We start from the raw sequence: 16,363 nt of genomic DNA, 5'->3' as shown, positions 1-16,363 counted from the left end.
CGCCTTGGATGCTAAGATACCATTCTGCTTTCTTAAGTAACGTCACAAGACTTCTGGTTTGGCCACACAGTTACTTTTTAGAAATGAAAAGGAGATTCCGTGCTTCTGCTTGGGACAAGTGTCAAAATCACTGCAATCTTTTTTATAAAGAATGGAGGGGGGAAAAAAGAGGATCAGGAACTGAGTTCACTCACTCTGGGAACCCAGCCTTTATGTACTGTTTACCAAAAGGATGAGCTGGGGAAAGGGGTGGGGGGCAAATGTGTGCATTAGGTCTCACCTGCTGATTCTCAGGAGTCATGAATATTCTCCTAATCCCCAACTCTTGGCCCAACAGGCTGCAGGCCTTTTCATCACAGAGCTTGATTTCACTGAGGATCTGGGAGTTGCTCTAAGCTTCAGCAAGTGGTATAATATTCCGTCGTTTCCACACAAAACCAGACTTTTGCCATGAACCACTCTCCGATGTTTCTTCTCTGTTACTCACCTCGTAATGGCATTTGTCTTTCAGACTAGATTAGACAAATTCTGTTTTGGGCTATCCACAGATCAGTCAGCAAGTCACAATTTCTGAGGCAGTCAGCACATTTTTTTTCCTGCACAGATATGCATACATAATATACATGATGAGATACTGGTATATTTATCAAATGTGATGCATGCTTGTAGATAAAAACAAGACAGCAGAAACAAAACTGAAAAGAGACATGAGCAGTAGTGGCAATTTTATCATATACTTTCAAGCCAGATTATTGTAAGCATCTGATCTGACCTTCAGCACCTCACAGGCCTAAGAATGTCACCTGGTTTGGGCATAATTTGCATGCCCATAGGGCAGAGGAGGTCGGGGAAGGAGGTTGTACTGGCAGGGAAAGCAAACAGGGTATGTATGCCAAAACATGCAACAAAGCAGTATCCAGGAAAAAACCTTCACCAGGTAACCTATGGCTGGCTGTACTTCCATAAGCTTTGTGGAATTCCAGTTTTCAGGCACTGGGCAATGGAAAATCGTCTTTATTTCTGAAAAGGGATGCATCATCTCCATCTGAAGGGATGGACTATGCAAAAACTGACAGGAGGGAAAAAGGACTTTTTAAAAGCTCTTATTTTCCTTATAGCAATAGTATCCAGCGATAATGAATCTTGAGTCATGAAAGAAACATTTAATAGCTTTAAAAAAATGCTTTCTTGGAAAAAGATCTAATTGATCAGAGCTTCCAGAAAAAAGTCCAGATAAAAACTAATCTTCTGACCACTAGTGAGAGCAGAGGTACTACACAACAAAACCAATAGGGGTATCATTACCTGCCTGGTTAGTGGTGGAGGATTTTAAAAATTTGTAGTTATTTATATATATTTTCAAAGGGCCTTATACAGTTAATATTTCTGCTGGTCTTGCTTGAGACAGTAGGCAAGGCCTCACACAAAGCTACATATCAGCAGTACTGGAATCTTGCAGAAGTATAAAGTGTTTTAGCAAGAAATCCATGAGGTGGGACAGGGAAGCTATTCCATTTGGATGAAACATCTAGTCTGTAATTAGTCCTAAATTACAAAATAGTTTGCACATGCAAACAGCTTTCAGGTTAGGAGGGTTTGATATTCCAACTGTTAGATAAACTCATTGTCTACCTGAGATATACAAACATATTCCACAGAGGAATCACAAATGAAGCAGGAGCAGAGTTTGCTTTGGGGATGCCCTGAATCTGTGCAAGATGTGGAAGTTTGCTTTTCAAGCTTAATACTACTTATTCCATAACATGTCATTATTATATAGTTCTATAAGTGCATGAAGAAAATATGTTAATACCCATGGCATAGATGTGATAGATAATATCCCTTATGTTTGCACAGTCAAGGTACAGTCTACCAACATAAAATAATTGGTATCTACATTTTTTAAGGCAAACAAGGGTATGACCATCCTCCTTCATGCCTTTACATCTGTCTTTCATAACAACTGTGAGGCCTGATGTTCTTGCAGATTTGTCCCAGTGGCTGCTTTGGCTTGTGGAGGCCTTCAGTAAAGGATCCATGCAAGACAAAGTGATGGGCTCAAATGACAAACAGGCCTCTCATTAGGTTTCTACTGGGCTAAGCAGGTGGAGACTGTTAAATGGAACGGAACACTTCAGATACTACAACTACTGCAAACTTACTATGTACAATTTAAGAGTTGGAGAGAGCAGTATTTTTACTGGGCCAGGAGTTGAACCTTGACGATTCTTGAGGATCCCTTCCAACTCAGCATATTCTATGGTTCTATGATTTGAGACCTTAGGAATCCATTCCTTGGGAGATATGAAAAACCCTCCAAACATCATGGCAATCCCTAAACAAACAAACGTGACACTGTGCCAATTTCAGAGATTGATCAGAAATACTCTTTTGCAACCCACTGTTGTTCAGTGAATGCTGTACTCAGCTCTTGCCTTAGCCTCAACTTCTTCCCAAGTAAAACACATAACACTGGGCTGTTCAAAGGTCATTCTTTGCTTCTTGTCTGCTCTTAAGACAGATGTTTCAAGGCATGACAGAGGACATAAACACTTGCACACTGAGGGCAAAAAAAGGTGTCCAGGTGTTTAAGCAATGCCAAATATGGAAGAATTCCAATTCATTGCTTTCTCCTTTAATCTGGCAATTCCAAGGGACCGAGCGTGTCATGACTTGTACCCAGAACACTTTCCGCTTGGGTGAGCTCAGACAAGGTCTGCATTAACTCCCCAACCTGCAAGAAAATTATTTGAAACAAAAGGTTCAGATATGTCCTTTTCCCTCCAACAAGCCTGGAAACAAATGGTACAGGAACAAGGTCAGAAAGGAATCGTCCGCCTACCATGCCACTGAATTCATTTACCTACCTCAGAGCCCATTCAAGGAAAGGGGTGGGATGGGGAACAAGGGATGATATAAAGCAGAATGAAGCTCTGGGGTCGCTCGCTACATTACAAGATTTGACAGGCCTTTGCCAGCCTTCAGCTTCTTTGTGTCTTTCACATAATAGAGAAACACAAACTGAGCAGCCTGTGATCTGGGGGTTGAACTATTAGATGGAGCAAACTCTTTGCAAATGCTAATAGTATTGTAGCATCCTGTCAGGCAGCAACACAAAAAAGGATGTTGATTTTCACATGAACCAGAACAGATGCATTGTAAGGAAGGGTGCAATGAATGTTCCATCTCTAAACATCAAAAGCCACAGGCAATTGGCTTGTGGACATGAGGCAAAATACTGCTTCAAATGTTCCTAAATATAGTGGGCATACTGTTACCTTAATACTTATTTCATGAGGCTGGCAAAAAGAAGGCAGTTGCTTGAAATGGAAGTGAAAATGGTCTCCAGTTATGATTTCTATATTAAAATAATATCTAGATCTAAAGAGGCTTTTGTTGTGCAATCTACTATTTTCCAGCAGTCTGGAAGAGATAGTCCTTTATGAAACAGGAATTCATGGGTTGGTAAGCTGACTGCTCTTTAACTCTCAAACCCATTGTCCCAGTCAGCATGTTTATTTTAAATGCACCTGAAACTAACACCCCGTAACAGTCTTCATTTACATGCCGGATATCAGTTCAATATTTAAACTTCCAGAGAGGAGCTTTCAATGCCTTGGTTTTTCATGACATCTTTGTCTAAATGTGTTATGTAGATGGTACATTAATTTATACAGTAAAAGAGAACACCTGGTACAGTTACCCCTAATTTGGTGCCGACACAGCACTTCCGAATCGGACATTTTGCTGTCATTAGCAGTGTACTTCTTCACAATTTAACAAATGAGAAAAAGGAGGTCAAAGTGACTTCTCAATTAGGTGCAACAGCACCACGTTCAAACCCCACATTTTATTATTCCTTCAGTTACATTTTTATTCAATAAATATCTAGTTTCCATGGAATACATCATGCTAAGTCTTAGATGAGCAGCACAGGGAAGTCAGAACTAAAACCTTAGGAGCACACTAGAAGAGATGAACACGGGGCCACTGGATGCAACATTTTGCAACATTTATATTACACAGAAGTTTTAAACAGTGATCTCTAGGTAAATGCAAAAGATTTTTCTTTGTTTTGCTTGTTTTTTTTTACAAAGTACAGACTTCTTTCATTTGATATACACTAAGGTGTCTGCCTTCAAAATTGTGCAAACTTACATTTCTGAAGTTATCTTCAGAGAATGATGATGACATGCCAATTTTTTCAATTTTTCTGTTCTCAAACACTCATTTTCAGGAATTAATTTAAAAAAAAAGAATCTCAAAACATTCAGTTAGATCACCCTGAAATATTTAACCTTTCAACATCATTTTACAAATACCTCTATGTTAGCTTTTTGTCCACATGGATGTCCAAATATTTGGGGAACATCTTAGCAAACCTTCTATTTCCTCTGAGAGTAAAACAAAACAATATCTTTTGGAAAACATTCAGATTCCTTTCTTTTAATTTCCACACATCAAAATCAATCGCCTTTTCAAAAGGGAAAAATAAATCTAGGTCAGTTTTTCAGTACATTATCAGACAACTGCAAAACAAACTGTTTCAGGACTAGCACCTTCCTCCACACAAGTATTCAGAGGTGTATCCAGATCATTTGTGGCAAACTGTGGGCAGAAAAATACAGTGGTGATTAACCACCAGGCACCTATGTTAGAGAGCTTATATCATGCTTACATTTGCCAGAAGTGATATTTCTATGGCAAAACTGAAAGGCAGTGGAAGAAAGATTCCTTACTAATTTTACTACGCTGAATGACAGACATCAAGTGGGTGCGGGAGGACCTTGTGCATAACATTCTTATAGAAGTGATTTTGGTCTTAGAGTAGTTATTAAAAAAAATGAAATTAATGACAGTTTTCCTTTTTTTAAGTTAGGAAGTCAGAAAAGTTGGAATTGTACATTCTATCTTTCTACATTTGACATGTACTCGATCAGGTTACTCTGTACCTATGGTGAAGGGAGGAGTTAAAAAGGAAATCTGAGTCTGTGCAAACCCAGAAATGAAATGTAATTGGCTGTGATTCAAGAGTAACAACATATATTAGGAAAGAACAGGTAGAAGGAGCAGTTGTTGACATTATTTCCTGAGCCTAAACCTTTTAAGATGTCACTGAATAGCAGTCTGTACTTTCACTTGAAAGCATTACAAGAATTGTTTGGATGACATCTCTCAATAGTTTAAGAGTTTAACAAAATCCACAACTTCCTCTCAAGATCTCAAAACCATGCTTTTAAACCTGCACCACAATGATCAGCAAATGCTTCAACACAGAGCATAACAAATACAAATGGCATTATTTAGAAGGGCATTTTAATGTACATACAAATACTAAAATGTTATGTCAAACTCCCAGGATCATTTGCAGGCAAGAAAATGACAACAGATAAAATCATCTCATGAATCTGATCCAGCTCTACCATACACGACAGATACCAAAAAATAAAAGCTTTTTTCCCTTTCAGGAAAAAAACACCTTAAATGTACAACTTCAGCAAGATCCCAGGCTATGTCATTGACACACAAGTCAGATTCTTCTGTGCATGTAAGCCTCAAAAATTAAATGGGCAGGTGGATTTTATCTGAACTTCTCAACCCCATGAGACATTATTTTCTTTCTCCTCCAATGTTTTAGGATGCTCCCCAAAAGACAGGAAAGAGAATGGGACACAAAAGCCATTTCAATTCAGTCTTTGTGCAAGGAGAGGCTGCACAAGAGATCCTGGAGAAGGCTGTATTCTTGTGTAAAGTTCTGTTGAAAGAGAAAGGTGATTATTTTAAAATATGTACAAATGTATGACAGCACTTAGGCTTATGGTTTTGAGAACTAATATAGAAGAAATTTGGAAATTACCTGCACGCACATAGCTTTGCTAACAATATACAGTGTCTTTAAGCAAAACCAAAGAACCAAAATGCCTTCATAGAAAGTGTTCCCTTAAGATGGATAAAAATAATGAACTGAGAATAATCAAGTGTTTCACAATATCTAAATAACTAGCCAGTAATTGTATTTCTACTAAGTTTCATATCTGCTTGTAGTGTAAAAACTGAAAGTATAGTTCTGCAGTTTAAATGCAAGAAGCAGCACCAGCCAGGCAACGGAATAAAACACATTGGAATTTACACAAAGTCTGTATGAAAATGTGCATTTAAAAGAGATGGATAATAATTTTATACAGAAGAATGAGATAACTGTAGCAATGTTTTTATGATCTAAACATAATTACCTGCTTGAACAATCTATTTTTCTTGATGGAGGGCTTCTATGAAGGCTTCAAGTTTCTCCTGGATTTCCCGAACTTTTTCTGGAGGAATTAAAAAAGATCACCATTCAAATATCTATTACTATTAAGTACCTGGGGACAGGTACAAAAGAAACAAACAAACAAACAAACACACAAAAACCAAACATGCAAACATAAGCAAGAATTAATGCTGTCATCAATATTACTCTATGCATTTTCTTAATTACGAAGATTTACAACATTTTTCTACATCAGAAAAATGAAACCCTGTCCCATTTGAAGAACTCCTACAAACATATTTTATGATTATCATGCTAACTTAATAATTCAAAAATTTACTGAATGAATCCAGTACTAGAAACATTGTATTTCAAAAACCTGAAATTTCCATCAGATCATGCACAGAAGAACTACTGTACACCTGCTACCTGCAGGGAGTTGTTAGTTTTTAAACAGTGCCCACTAACCCCTTTCTTCTTCAACCAAATATCCTTACTCCCCACAGCAAGTGTAACAAATACCACTAATCATTCTAAATAGAGTTGAAAGCTGGTGCCCTTCCACCACGGAGAATTTCAGGGAACCACACGTCAGTATTCAAGACATCTCCTCAAAAGGGAATGCACAATGCTAAGAATGTTTAAAACCTGCACTTTATTTCCTTGCATTTCAGTAGTAACCAGATGATGTGGGTGGAATCTCATTTTATATAAAAACTAAAGCTGGGAGTTTATTTCTCTGCAAAAACATGATTTGACCACAACTACAAATAGTTACTAAGAATGAAAAGGCAACACTGATGGGGAAAAATCCAGGGGCTTAGGCATTTTTCCACTCTTTTCTCTATTCCATACAACACTTGTCATCATATAACCTATTTGATTTATTAAATTGCTTATGAAGCAAGATTTAGAACATAGCTGGAGTCCAAAGCCTGTGAGATTTCCTGCTTCTCTCTCACCACATCCTCATTTGAAGCTCCTTCTGTGTGTGATTATAGCCATGAAAAACACACACTTCAGAAATATGAAGGAACAGGGGGAGAGCAGTAGGACAGACAAAAATAAGTTAGATGAGCATAAACACAGACAAATATTTTTTTTCCAAGCTAAAAATACTACTGGATTAAAGCCGTATGTTCCCTTGTATGAGATACAGGGTTTGAGCTTTTTTAAAAAAATTTTTATTAATGTTTTCTTCTCTTTAGCAATTCTATATGTTTTAAACTTGCTTTGCTGAGCTGAAGTAACAGCAAAACAGAAAGAAAAATAAAACAATCTGATTTAAATGGGATACATAAGAATGAGAGGGAAAAAAGAGTTATCTCCAAAGAGAACATTTTAATGTAGGTACGGGAACCAAAAGTTTAATCGAACAAAATGACAACCCCACAAACAGACATAAAACGCATTTTAGAGTAATAATAATAATAACAATAACAACAACTCAAAAAACACCTGCAGTCCTTTTCTAACAGAAATAAAGAATTTTAGTTAGCATTTCAAAAATATGGAAAATAGCCTGAATGAGGATGAAGTAACCTCAAAGTTCTATCTTTATCTTGTAATTCTTAGGTGACGAAGGGCAAGTCACTGAGACTTTCAACACTGCAGTGTGCCCTTCCCCAGTAGTGCTCATCTACAAACACAGAAGTACGGTGAAGCTGCATCACACTCTAGGCTCTAAACAAAACACCTAAGAACCTTCTTGGATTTCAGCTGATTTTTTTTAAAGCACTTTGATATTAAATGAAGATTACAGCCAGTGTGAGGGCAAAAGCTGTACCTTGGAAGTTAAGAAACAACAGTAGCTGATTTTTACCAGGTTTAAAAAAAAAAATTCTGATTCAGTTCAGCAGAATCTATGAAAGCTGTCAATGAAAAAAAAAAAGGTAGATCCATGATCACTTCTCCTCATTAAGCACATTCAAACTCTTCCAATTACTACCTTTTTAAATGAAAAAAAGAATATGCCTTGTTTGCATCTCAGTATATAAAACTCTCATGTAATGAAAATGTTATTCCTATGGCATTTATTTAGGCAAATACTCAGCTCGCTTCCAATACTGCTGCTCTATGAATGTTTACAAAGTTAGCCTTTGAAATAATGTCATATTATTTTGGACAGAATTAACATATTTGTTCACCACACCTGGACAGACAAGGCTTTGAGCAACCCAGTCTAGTGGAAGGTGTGTTTGCCCATGGCAGGGGAGTTGGAACGAGATGATATTTATGGTCCCTTCCAACCCAAACCATTCTGTAATGATTCTGGTTTTGGAAATTACTAATCCTGAACCTTGGTCTCCAAAATGAACAGCAGGTGCCAGTGATAAAATCTGAGATCAGATCTCACAACTCAGAATATGTCTTCATGTTGTGCTTTCAGTAGCTTTCTGCGATGCTTCTTCCCCCCCAATTGCCACATGCTTTCCCAAGTGTGTTCTTTGTATTGATCAAGCCATTAGACCCAGTGAAAGCAGGCAGATTTAGCAGTATTAAATGCAAATATTTTTCTTCCTCAACCTCTTGTTAATGAAATATTCCAGTCCTGAAAATTAATAGCATCAGCAAAAACCTGTAATTATTATTTCACCCTTAAAAAAAGGTTTGTGCCAACAAATCTATTTTAATTTTCTGATTATGGTATATTAAAATAACAGGATAGCAAATACATACAAATAAATTCAGAATATACTGAATCAGCTGTGTTTGCTCAGAGAACAGACATACTAAAATTGACTTCATATTATGAGCACTTTATTAGTTTTTATACTTGGACTGAATTGAAATGATTACTTAACTGTAATAATTATGAGGTCTTGAGGTAATTTAATACTTTGAAATAACATGCTGGCTATTCTTAAAAAGAACAGTTACAATGACTGCCAAATAGCTGCAATTATTCATCCTATGCCCTGTATTTTTAGCTGCAGTAAAGCCCTTTGCAGCAGCAGACCCCAGCCAACCTATAATACTTTCCCACAAATCCATTCTGCAGCACAGAGCAGCAGTCTGATGAGTTGGTTTACTTTTTAAATAGGCTAATGGCAGAGTTATGTATTTACACAACACTAATCTTAATAAACTCGTAAATATAAGTGCTCAGACAGAACTTTTCTAATGAGTGCAAGTGCAGGGTCTGCAATTCTGGGATAACCACCTACAGTTTCACCAGCACCATGTGATGTTGCATGTGGAACAACAATTAATTCTTAAAAGTAAGAGAGATATTACCCATCTTTAAGAAAGTTTTCGGCTCTGTGAAATGAAAAGCTCTGTACTCACATTTGCAGGGTTTTGACTGACACTTAGATCAAAATACTGACTTACACTTGTAAATTACAGTACATTCTGTTTTGAGGAAGGTTTATCAACACAGCAAACCCAGAAAATCCTTTGGGTTTCAGATAAGAATAATTACTGCACAAGTAAATTAAGGGATAGTGACCTGTTGCACTTCCTAGGTTTTGTGATACTGTGTTTTTCCATGTACAAGCAACCCACAGATAAAAAGCATTCAGCTTGCTAGCAAATTACTTTTGTAACAGGTTGAACTACCCCAGCACTGTTATACAATGCTTCCATGTCGCAGAAGGCTATTGAAACACTACACTCTTATTACACAGCAGTGCAGAAATTTAAATATACAGTATTGCTCATGCTGGATTCTAGAAAGATGATGTGCACTTCAGTAGTGCTAATGCAGATCCGAAGTTACAAATATGCAATTCTTCCAGCACCTGTTAAACACTGATCAAAAATCAAATTAAATCAATGAAGAATAACTGTAACTAAACCCTTGTTTCCATCTTAAAACAGTAAAATTCACAGGCCTAGAGGCCATGAATGGCTATTCTATTTCCCATTTACCCCATGTTTACCTAAAAGATAAGCTGTTCATACATCAACTCACTATGCCTCTTGATCTGGTCATGAATATTCCCGTAATCCTCCCTCCATATCCCATAAAACTTCACTGACAGAATGAGGAAATTCTTTATTCAGATGTCTTGAGATCCTCATTCATGTTCAGTCTCTCCTGATCTCCATATGAAATGTTATTGCTACCCGCTCATTTTCTTTTCATTAATCCTGTGATCTTAAATCTAAAAGGCTCAAAACCAGACTAATTGATCTGTAATGAGGATTTAGATACACTGTGAACATATAAAGACACAGGCACAGATAAAGTTTGGTTTTCCTAATATCATAAGCTGGTCAAAAGCGGAACTCCTGAAATATTCAGTCTTAGAAGGAGTGCTTGTTTTCTGGTTGCTGCCTTACATGCCTGAGTTTATGAACAGTGCTAAAATGATGCAAGTTATTAAGTGTATCTCCTGAGGTAAGGTCAAATAATCTCAAAATAATATTAAACACAAAAGCTAAGTATATTACTGATTTATTCCAAATATACTCAAAGTAGCCAGAAAAAAGTTTTTTAGATACTTTCCAACTGCATTAATTGGTTTAATAAAAGATGTGGCCTTTGCCCACAAAACCTGTTGTTTATGGTTCTGAAGATAAATGAAGTTTGAGACATTCAAATGCATATTTACCTGTATAAAATCAATAGCTCTAGTACAGAATTTTAAAGATGTTCATGTCTGTCTACACCAGAACAGGTAGAAAACTGCACAGGTACTTTGGGCAAATTAAAAAGCTTTCCATTCCCATTTACAAATTTGCCCATATGACATCAAATTTCAGCTGCAGCATCAAAAAAACCTGTAAAATCTTTCTGGACACAGATTCATCATTATTTTGTACTTTGATGAAACCTACAGCACTAAACAACCACAAAAAAAGTGTTAATACCTTATTATAAATCCTCCTGTTCTACACTGAAGTGATGTCTACCTCCAACAAATGTTTACACGACTTTGATATTTGAAAGCTCATGCTTGTTACTCCTTTGGCTCTTGATTGTGTTTAGACTTCAGTTCTCTCCCTTCCTTTTTTTTTTTTTTTAATCTTCCTTCCTTTCTTAATCCCTTCCTTGCCTACAAACATTCTCACTTCTTGCTGTGCCACTTCTGTGTTATGGTTAATTAACCGCAGAGGCAGAAATGTTGAATTTAACGCTGTGAATGCATCATCTTTCCTCTAATAAAAAGGAAAGCCCAGTCAGTCAGAATTCATCAGAATGCCCAGAAGCACACCATTAAGAACTAGAGATGTCAATCGAAAGTTTTCTATTGAAAGTTGATTTTTTGCTTAGGGCTACCTAAGACACAAGCCTCATAGTTCTATACAGTCCCTACGAACAGTCAGATGGAGAAGAGATGGAGGAAACACCTCTTATTCCTCGATTTTCCAAGGGTAATGAGAAAGCTTTACTTCTTGTGGAAATAGTATGAGACAGCATTCTCACAGCCACTCCAAATAATGCCACAGAAAGCAGACTTTCCACCCACAGTTACAAGACATGTATCAACATGCTTACTCATGTCTCATGCAAACACTACCATAATTCACTGATCATTGCAAGGTCATGTCCTGCTCAGTTTTAGAAAATCCTTCGAAAGTACCCATCACATTCTTTGCCAGTTTCCTCTTGTTCGCATACCATACTTCCATCTGGATAAGACCAAGGGGAAAGCTAAAATTTTAAGGGGGGGGGTGTAAAAAAAAAAGGCAAAACCACCCAAGCTGCCCTTAAAGAGACAGAACATCATTTGTCATCTGCAAAGACAGATTTATAAGTAGAGGGCCCCCTCTGTTCCTTTAAGGCTGCAAAACAGATGGGAAGTGAATGGACAGTCAAAGGGTCAAGAAAACACATGGGAGGTGCTGCTTGTCTGCTGTATGTATGTTCCCAGCACAAGAAAGAGGTCAAGATTGTAACTGCATGGCTGGGTGCTGGAAAGGCCTTTTCTTTAAGCTGTTACAAAGACAAACGCTGTTCCTCATCCTGTTGTCAAACTGCTATAAATATTGTTCATCAAGAGAGTTTCAGCAGCTAAAAGTTTTTTTTAAAAAAGGCTGGGCAGGAGAATGAATCATGTGAATGATTCTTAAACAATTAGCTCATTAGTGCAATAAAAGCACTGCGGAACCTTGAAAAGTTTAAATGGAATTTATAATAGTTCATGAAGTAAATCCATGAATCATTAAGAATATATAGCCTTTAAAATGCAAGCTTGCAGAAAATAGCCAGCATGCTCTGTAGTTACCACTAGTTATAGTGAATGAAGGTGTTAACTGATGCTACATTGTAGTAGCTACATTGCAGTATTGTTACAAAATGTTTCTTATGTGTTGCAATCCAGATTTGAATTTGCATCCAGTTTTGAGTTCTTTTTAAAAATTCTGACTTCAGTTTAATTGTGTTCTCCCTATAAAGTTTGACTTCAAAGAACACTCACTGGAATGGGATAATTATGATATAAAAACTGTTGTAAATACATTTATAAACCAGGCCTCCTCTTTCAGACATAGAAAGCCATCCCACCATTATATTCACCAGACTCACCGACAACTTTTTTACTTGCCACCCTGAGATAAAAGGTATTTTAATTTGGGCAACATCTATGATACCTGTATTCCAGTTATCAGCTGCAGAAAGACAGTGAGAAGGACAAGGAGATGCTCTAACTATCCAAGTGCAACATGTGAGATGCTTTCATTATTACACAGACAAAGATAATATTTCAGTGTCCTCTCAGAAATATTTATTTTAAACCCTAGAATAAGACAAGGTGTTAAACGAATTATTTTAATATCACTATTAAAATCTCCAAGGGTCAGCCAACATATCAATTTCATGGATATGAGTTCATCAACAACTGCCTGCTGGTGACCTGGTTGAACATCTCCTTTTGCACGGCCTTAACAGGAAAAAACATCAAGGAGCCTGTTTCCTACAAAGATGTATTTTCCTTTTCCCTGTTGTAGGTAAATTCACCTCCAAAACGGGAAAAGATTGCCTCCAGGTTGTATATTTAGCCTGCTGTAGAAACATAATAAAATTAAGAAGCCAGTTTAGACAGAAAAAAACCCTGAGTCACAACTGCTATCACTGAAGTCACTTTTGTTGCAAGTATTAATATCACATCAATTATTAATTCCTGTATAGCATACCTGAGCAAAGCTGCCTGTATAAAAACAGTATTACCTTTATTTTAGACTAAAGAGAACCAGGTAGCAGCAGAAGAGAGCTTGTCTGAAAACACCTCAGCTATTTTTACAAGGTACTGAGAATTGGAATGTTATTTTAGCATTATTAATAATGATTTTTAGTTCCAGAAATGGGACTTGAGTATTGTGCTGATGAAATTGTAGATTACGAATCAATGTCTTGATCTATAGCTGCTTCAGATTCACAAGCAAGACCTCTGCAGATTAACAAAATGTTTTTGGTCACAAGTTTCCCACCTCCCCCAGAGGAACAGAACAGAAGCTGACTGTGTTTCTTGCAGCAGTCCCCGGGGCACCTCAGGCTGGCAAACACAAAATCCTTCTGTCTCTGACAGAGCCTTTGAGAACTGAGATACAGGGCTGAAGCAAAACTGATAGTTATGTAGACTTTATACATAAAGACATGTTTCTATGGGTTATTACACATCAGCCCCACTTGTCTACGAAAAGGAAACCAAATATTACCAAACCATGATGACAGATCATGAACAATATACAATTCTACACCATCATTAAGGTCAGCCTAAGGTACCAATGATCCTTACTCTGTATTAAGTTGCAAGTTTATGAGAGTCACAGTGTCTGCAATAGCAAGGTAAGAGTTGGACACCTTTCAGTTCTCTGTCTCTACCTTGGTTTTTTTAATTAAAACTGTTCTAATAACTCAATCTTTCAACAGAATTTAGCTGTGCTGCTTACTGGACAGCTAGAAGGAGCTCAGTAGCAGAATGACAAGGCAACCATATAAAGCAGACTCATATCTGGAATCAGACTTACAGATACAGAAAGACTGAATTTCCAAATCAAAATTGTTAAGCTAGAATGAATCAGAACATGATGATATTCATTACTTTGGGTAGAAACAGTAAAAAGTATAAAGGCAAGTCAGAAATATCACCCAATGATTCATTCAGTGATATTACAAAAGATTAATTTTCTCTTATGCAAAAAGGACATATACAGCTATAAAGGTAAACTACTTCTGTAAAGGCTACTGTAACCTTAAGGCTATAAAACTGTAAAGAGACTTTAACATAAAAAATAACTGATATATGCTGTTTCTCCACCAAAAGAAAGCATACTTAGTAATTAGATAGATAATAAAATAATATGCTATCAGGACTATTTACGTGAATTATAAAATATGGCAGGAAATAAAATGGTGATGAGATTAATTTTTAGATCATAAAAATAAACAACTTAATTTTTGACAGTCAGAAACTTAAGTCATCATACCCTGAAGAAAAACAGATGGAACTTTTTTTTTTTTTAGTTATCATTTCTAGCTGAAAATATTTCCTTCTCTTTTTATATAAACTTCAAAATTAGAAGTGGGGTCCACTACAGTAACAATTAACAATGTACAACATACATACACTAAGCTGACTTCTTCAGCTTTCAGAAATGTGAATGTTATACTGGTCCATTTAAAAGCCTATATTTATATAAACAGTAAATTTCTCCATGGTAAGTACTTACTTAAATTTTGACTAATAAGTACCCCCAGAAGCAACCAGCACTAAAGAGAAAATAGCATCCAATTAGATGTTTTGATCCTTGCATCATTAAGGAAATTTTAGGGAAAAAAATATATTCAGCAGACAACACCAGAATGACCCTTAAGTACAAGAGACATGGGCCTAGGGTAAGATTAACAGGCATTAAATATGTCATTATTCATGTAGCAGTTTATCACTATTTTTCAATGTCAACTTTAAGTGATAGGCTTCGTTTAGTCAGTGACAAATGTGCTGAACTTTGTAAGGATCCGTTTTAGGACCTGGACATCAGTGCCTAGCTCTTCATCAATAACTAAGAAATCATAGCAGACAGGCTTTGGTCATCTGGGATTCTTAAGTTAAGTAAACCATCACTCCATCACAGGATATTTACAAGTGATGTATGTTCTCCCTCGAGGATTACTTCCCTCTCTGAGAAGATGCAGCTTTCTAAAGTACTTTCTGCCATGACACAAAGCAGAAACCACCTTATCTGCACTTTGACACAGGCCGCCCTACACATTCTTCTGGTTTTAATTCATTAGTTTCATGCAGCTGCCCCAAAACTCAAGAGAAAACAACAAAAAAAAAAGAACTTGAACATTTAACCAGTGTCTTTCACATCAAAGCACACTTGTTTGGGTTAATTTCTAAAATTATCTACATGGAATTAAAAACATGATAATCACGCCAAACCAATTAATTTGCATTCCACCAGGAAGTTAGCAAATCTACTGTGATATATTGTGACTTGCATACGTTCAAAAGTAGGGGAAATTGAAGACATGACCACACAGGCTCATTTCAAGCACAGTGTGCCCCAACTTCCCGCGTCACAGAGCACCAGGACCTCTACAGAGCTCAGAGGGAGCACAGGAGTCATGCTGCCACCAGGCACTGGTGACATCAGCACAGGCTTGAACTAGTTAGACACAGACAGCCCACACGATGTGACTGAGATTTAGGCAGAAATGAATGTGCTCTAAATGACAACCGGCCCCTGATAAGATACAGGGCCATGTTAACGTCTCCAGGGAACCTGCTGGCAGGGGACTGTGCAGCTACTCTGCACATGCTTAGCAGAAGTTGGAGATCTGTTCAATGATTCCCAGAGGCTGCTCTGCTTCTCTCTGGTTAGAAGGCCACCACATCTCCTGGTGTAATGTTCTGCCAACTCAGGATCAAATGAGAACAGAGTGCTCCTCACTGCAACAACCAGAAGAGAGGAGCAAGCAAGACTGCTGCCACCTCTGGAATTGCCTCATAACTATGAAGCAACTATGTATTTACCTAAGTAGGTTCTGAAACTCCAATATTTAGGCATCATGGAAGAAACGAGAGTACAAAATAACCCTAATTCTTCAGATTATAATAAGATCACTCCTCCATTTGCATTTCCTAGGATGCTTCCCTCTTTCCGATGTCTATCTTTGAGCAGTAGGGGCAACATCTGGACACTGTGATCAAATGTCTT

The 16,363-nt window shown here is 37.2% G+C and overlaps 1 protein-coding gene across 5 annotated transcripts in view; it reads right to left on the bottom strand.

Annotated features, from left to right (window-relative positions):
- Positions 1 to 3,804: 3,804 nt before the first annotated feature.
- OPA1 (OPA1 mitochondrial dynamin like GTPase) overlaps positions 3,805 to 16,363 on the bottom strand; it is a 53,267-nt gene continuing 40,708 nt past the window's right edge. For 4 of the 5 annotated variants that reach the window (XM_032697692.1, XM_032697695.1, XM_032697694.1 and 1 more), the window contains 2 exons: positions 6,234 to 6,311; positions 3,805 to 5,755 (listed from right to left, as the gene is read on the bottom strand). In XM_032697692.1, the coding sequence (XP_032553583.1) occupies positions 6,247 to 6,311 (65 nt within the window). In that variant the 3' untranslated portion in view covers positions 3,805 to 5,755; positions 6,234 to 6,246. Of the gene's footprint in view, positions 5,756 to 6,233; positions 6,312 to 8,072; positions 8,122 to 16,363 lie in introns of those variants that run through there. The other variant, XM_032697693.1, reaches the window with a different exon arrangement.

The sequence above is a fragment of the Chiroxiphia lanceolata genome, chromosome 10, assembly GCF_009829145.1.
Source record: "Chiroxiphia lanceolata isolate bChiLan1 chromosome 10, bChiLan1.pri, whole genome shotgun sequence".
NCBI lineage: Eukaryota > Metazoa > Chordata > Aves > Passeriformes > Pipridae > Chiroxiphia > Chiroxiphia lanceolata.
This window is presented reverse-complemented; position numbering and strand designations above follow the sequence as displayed.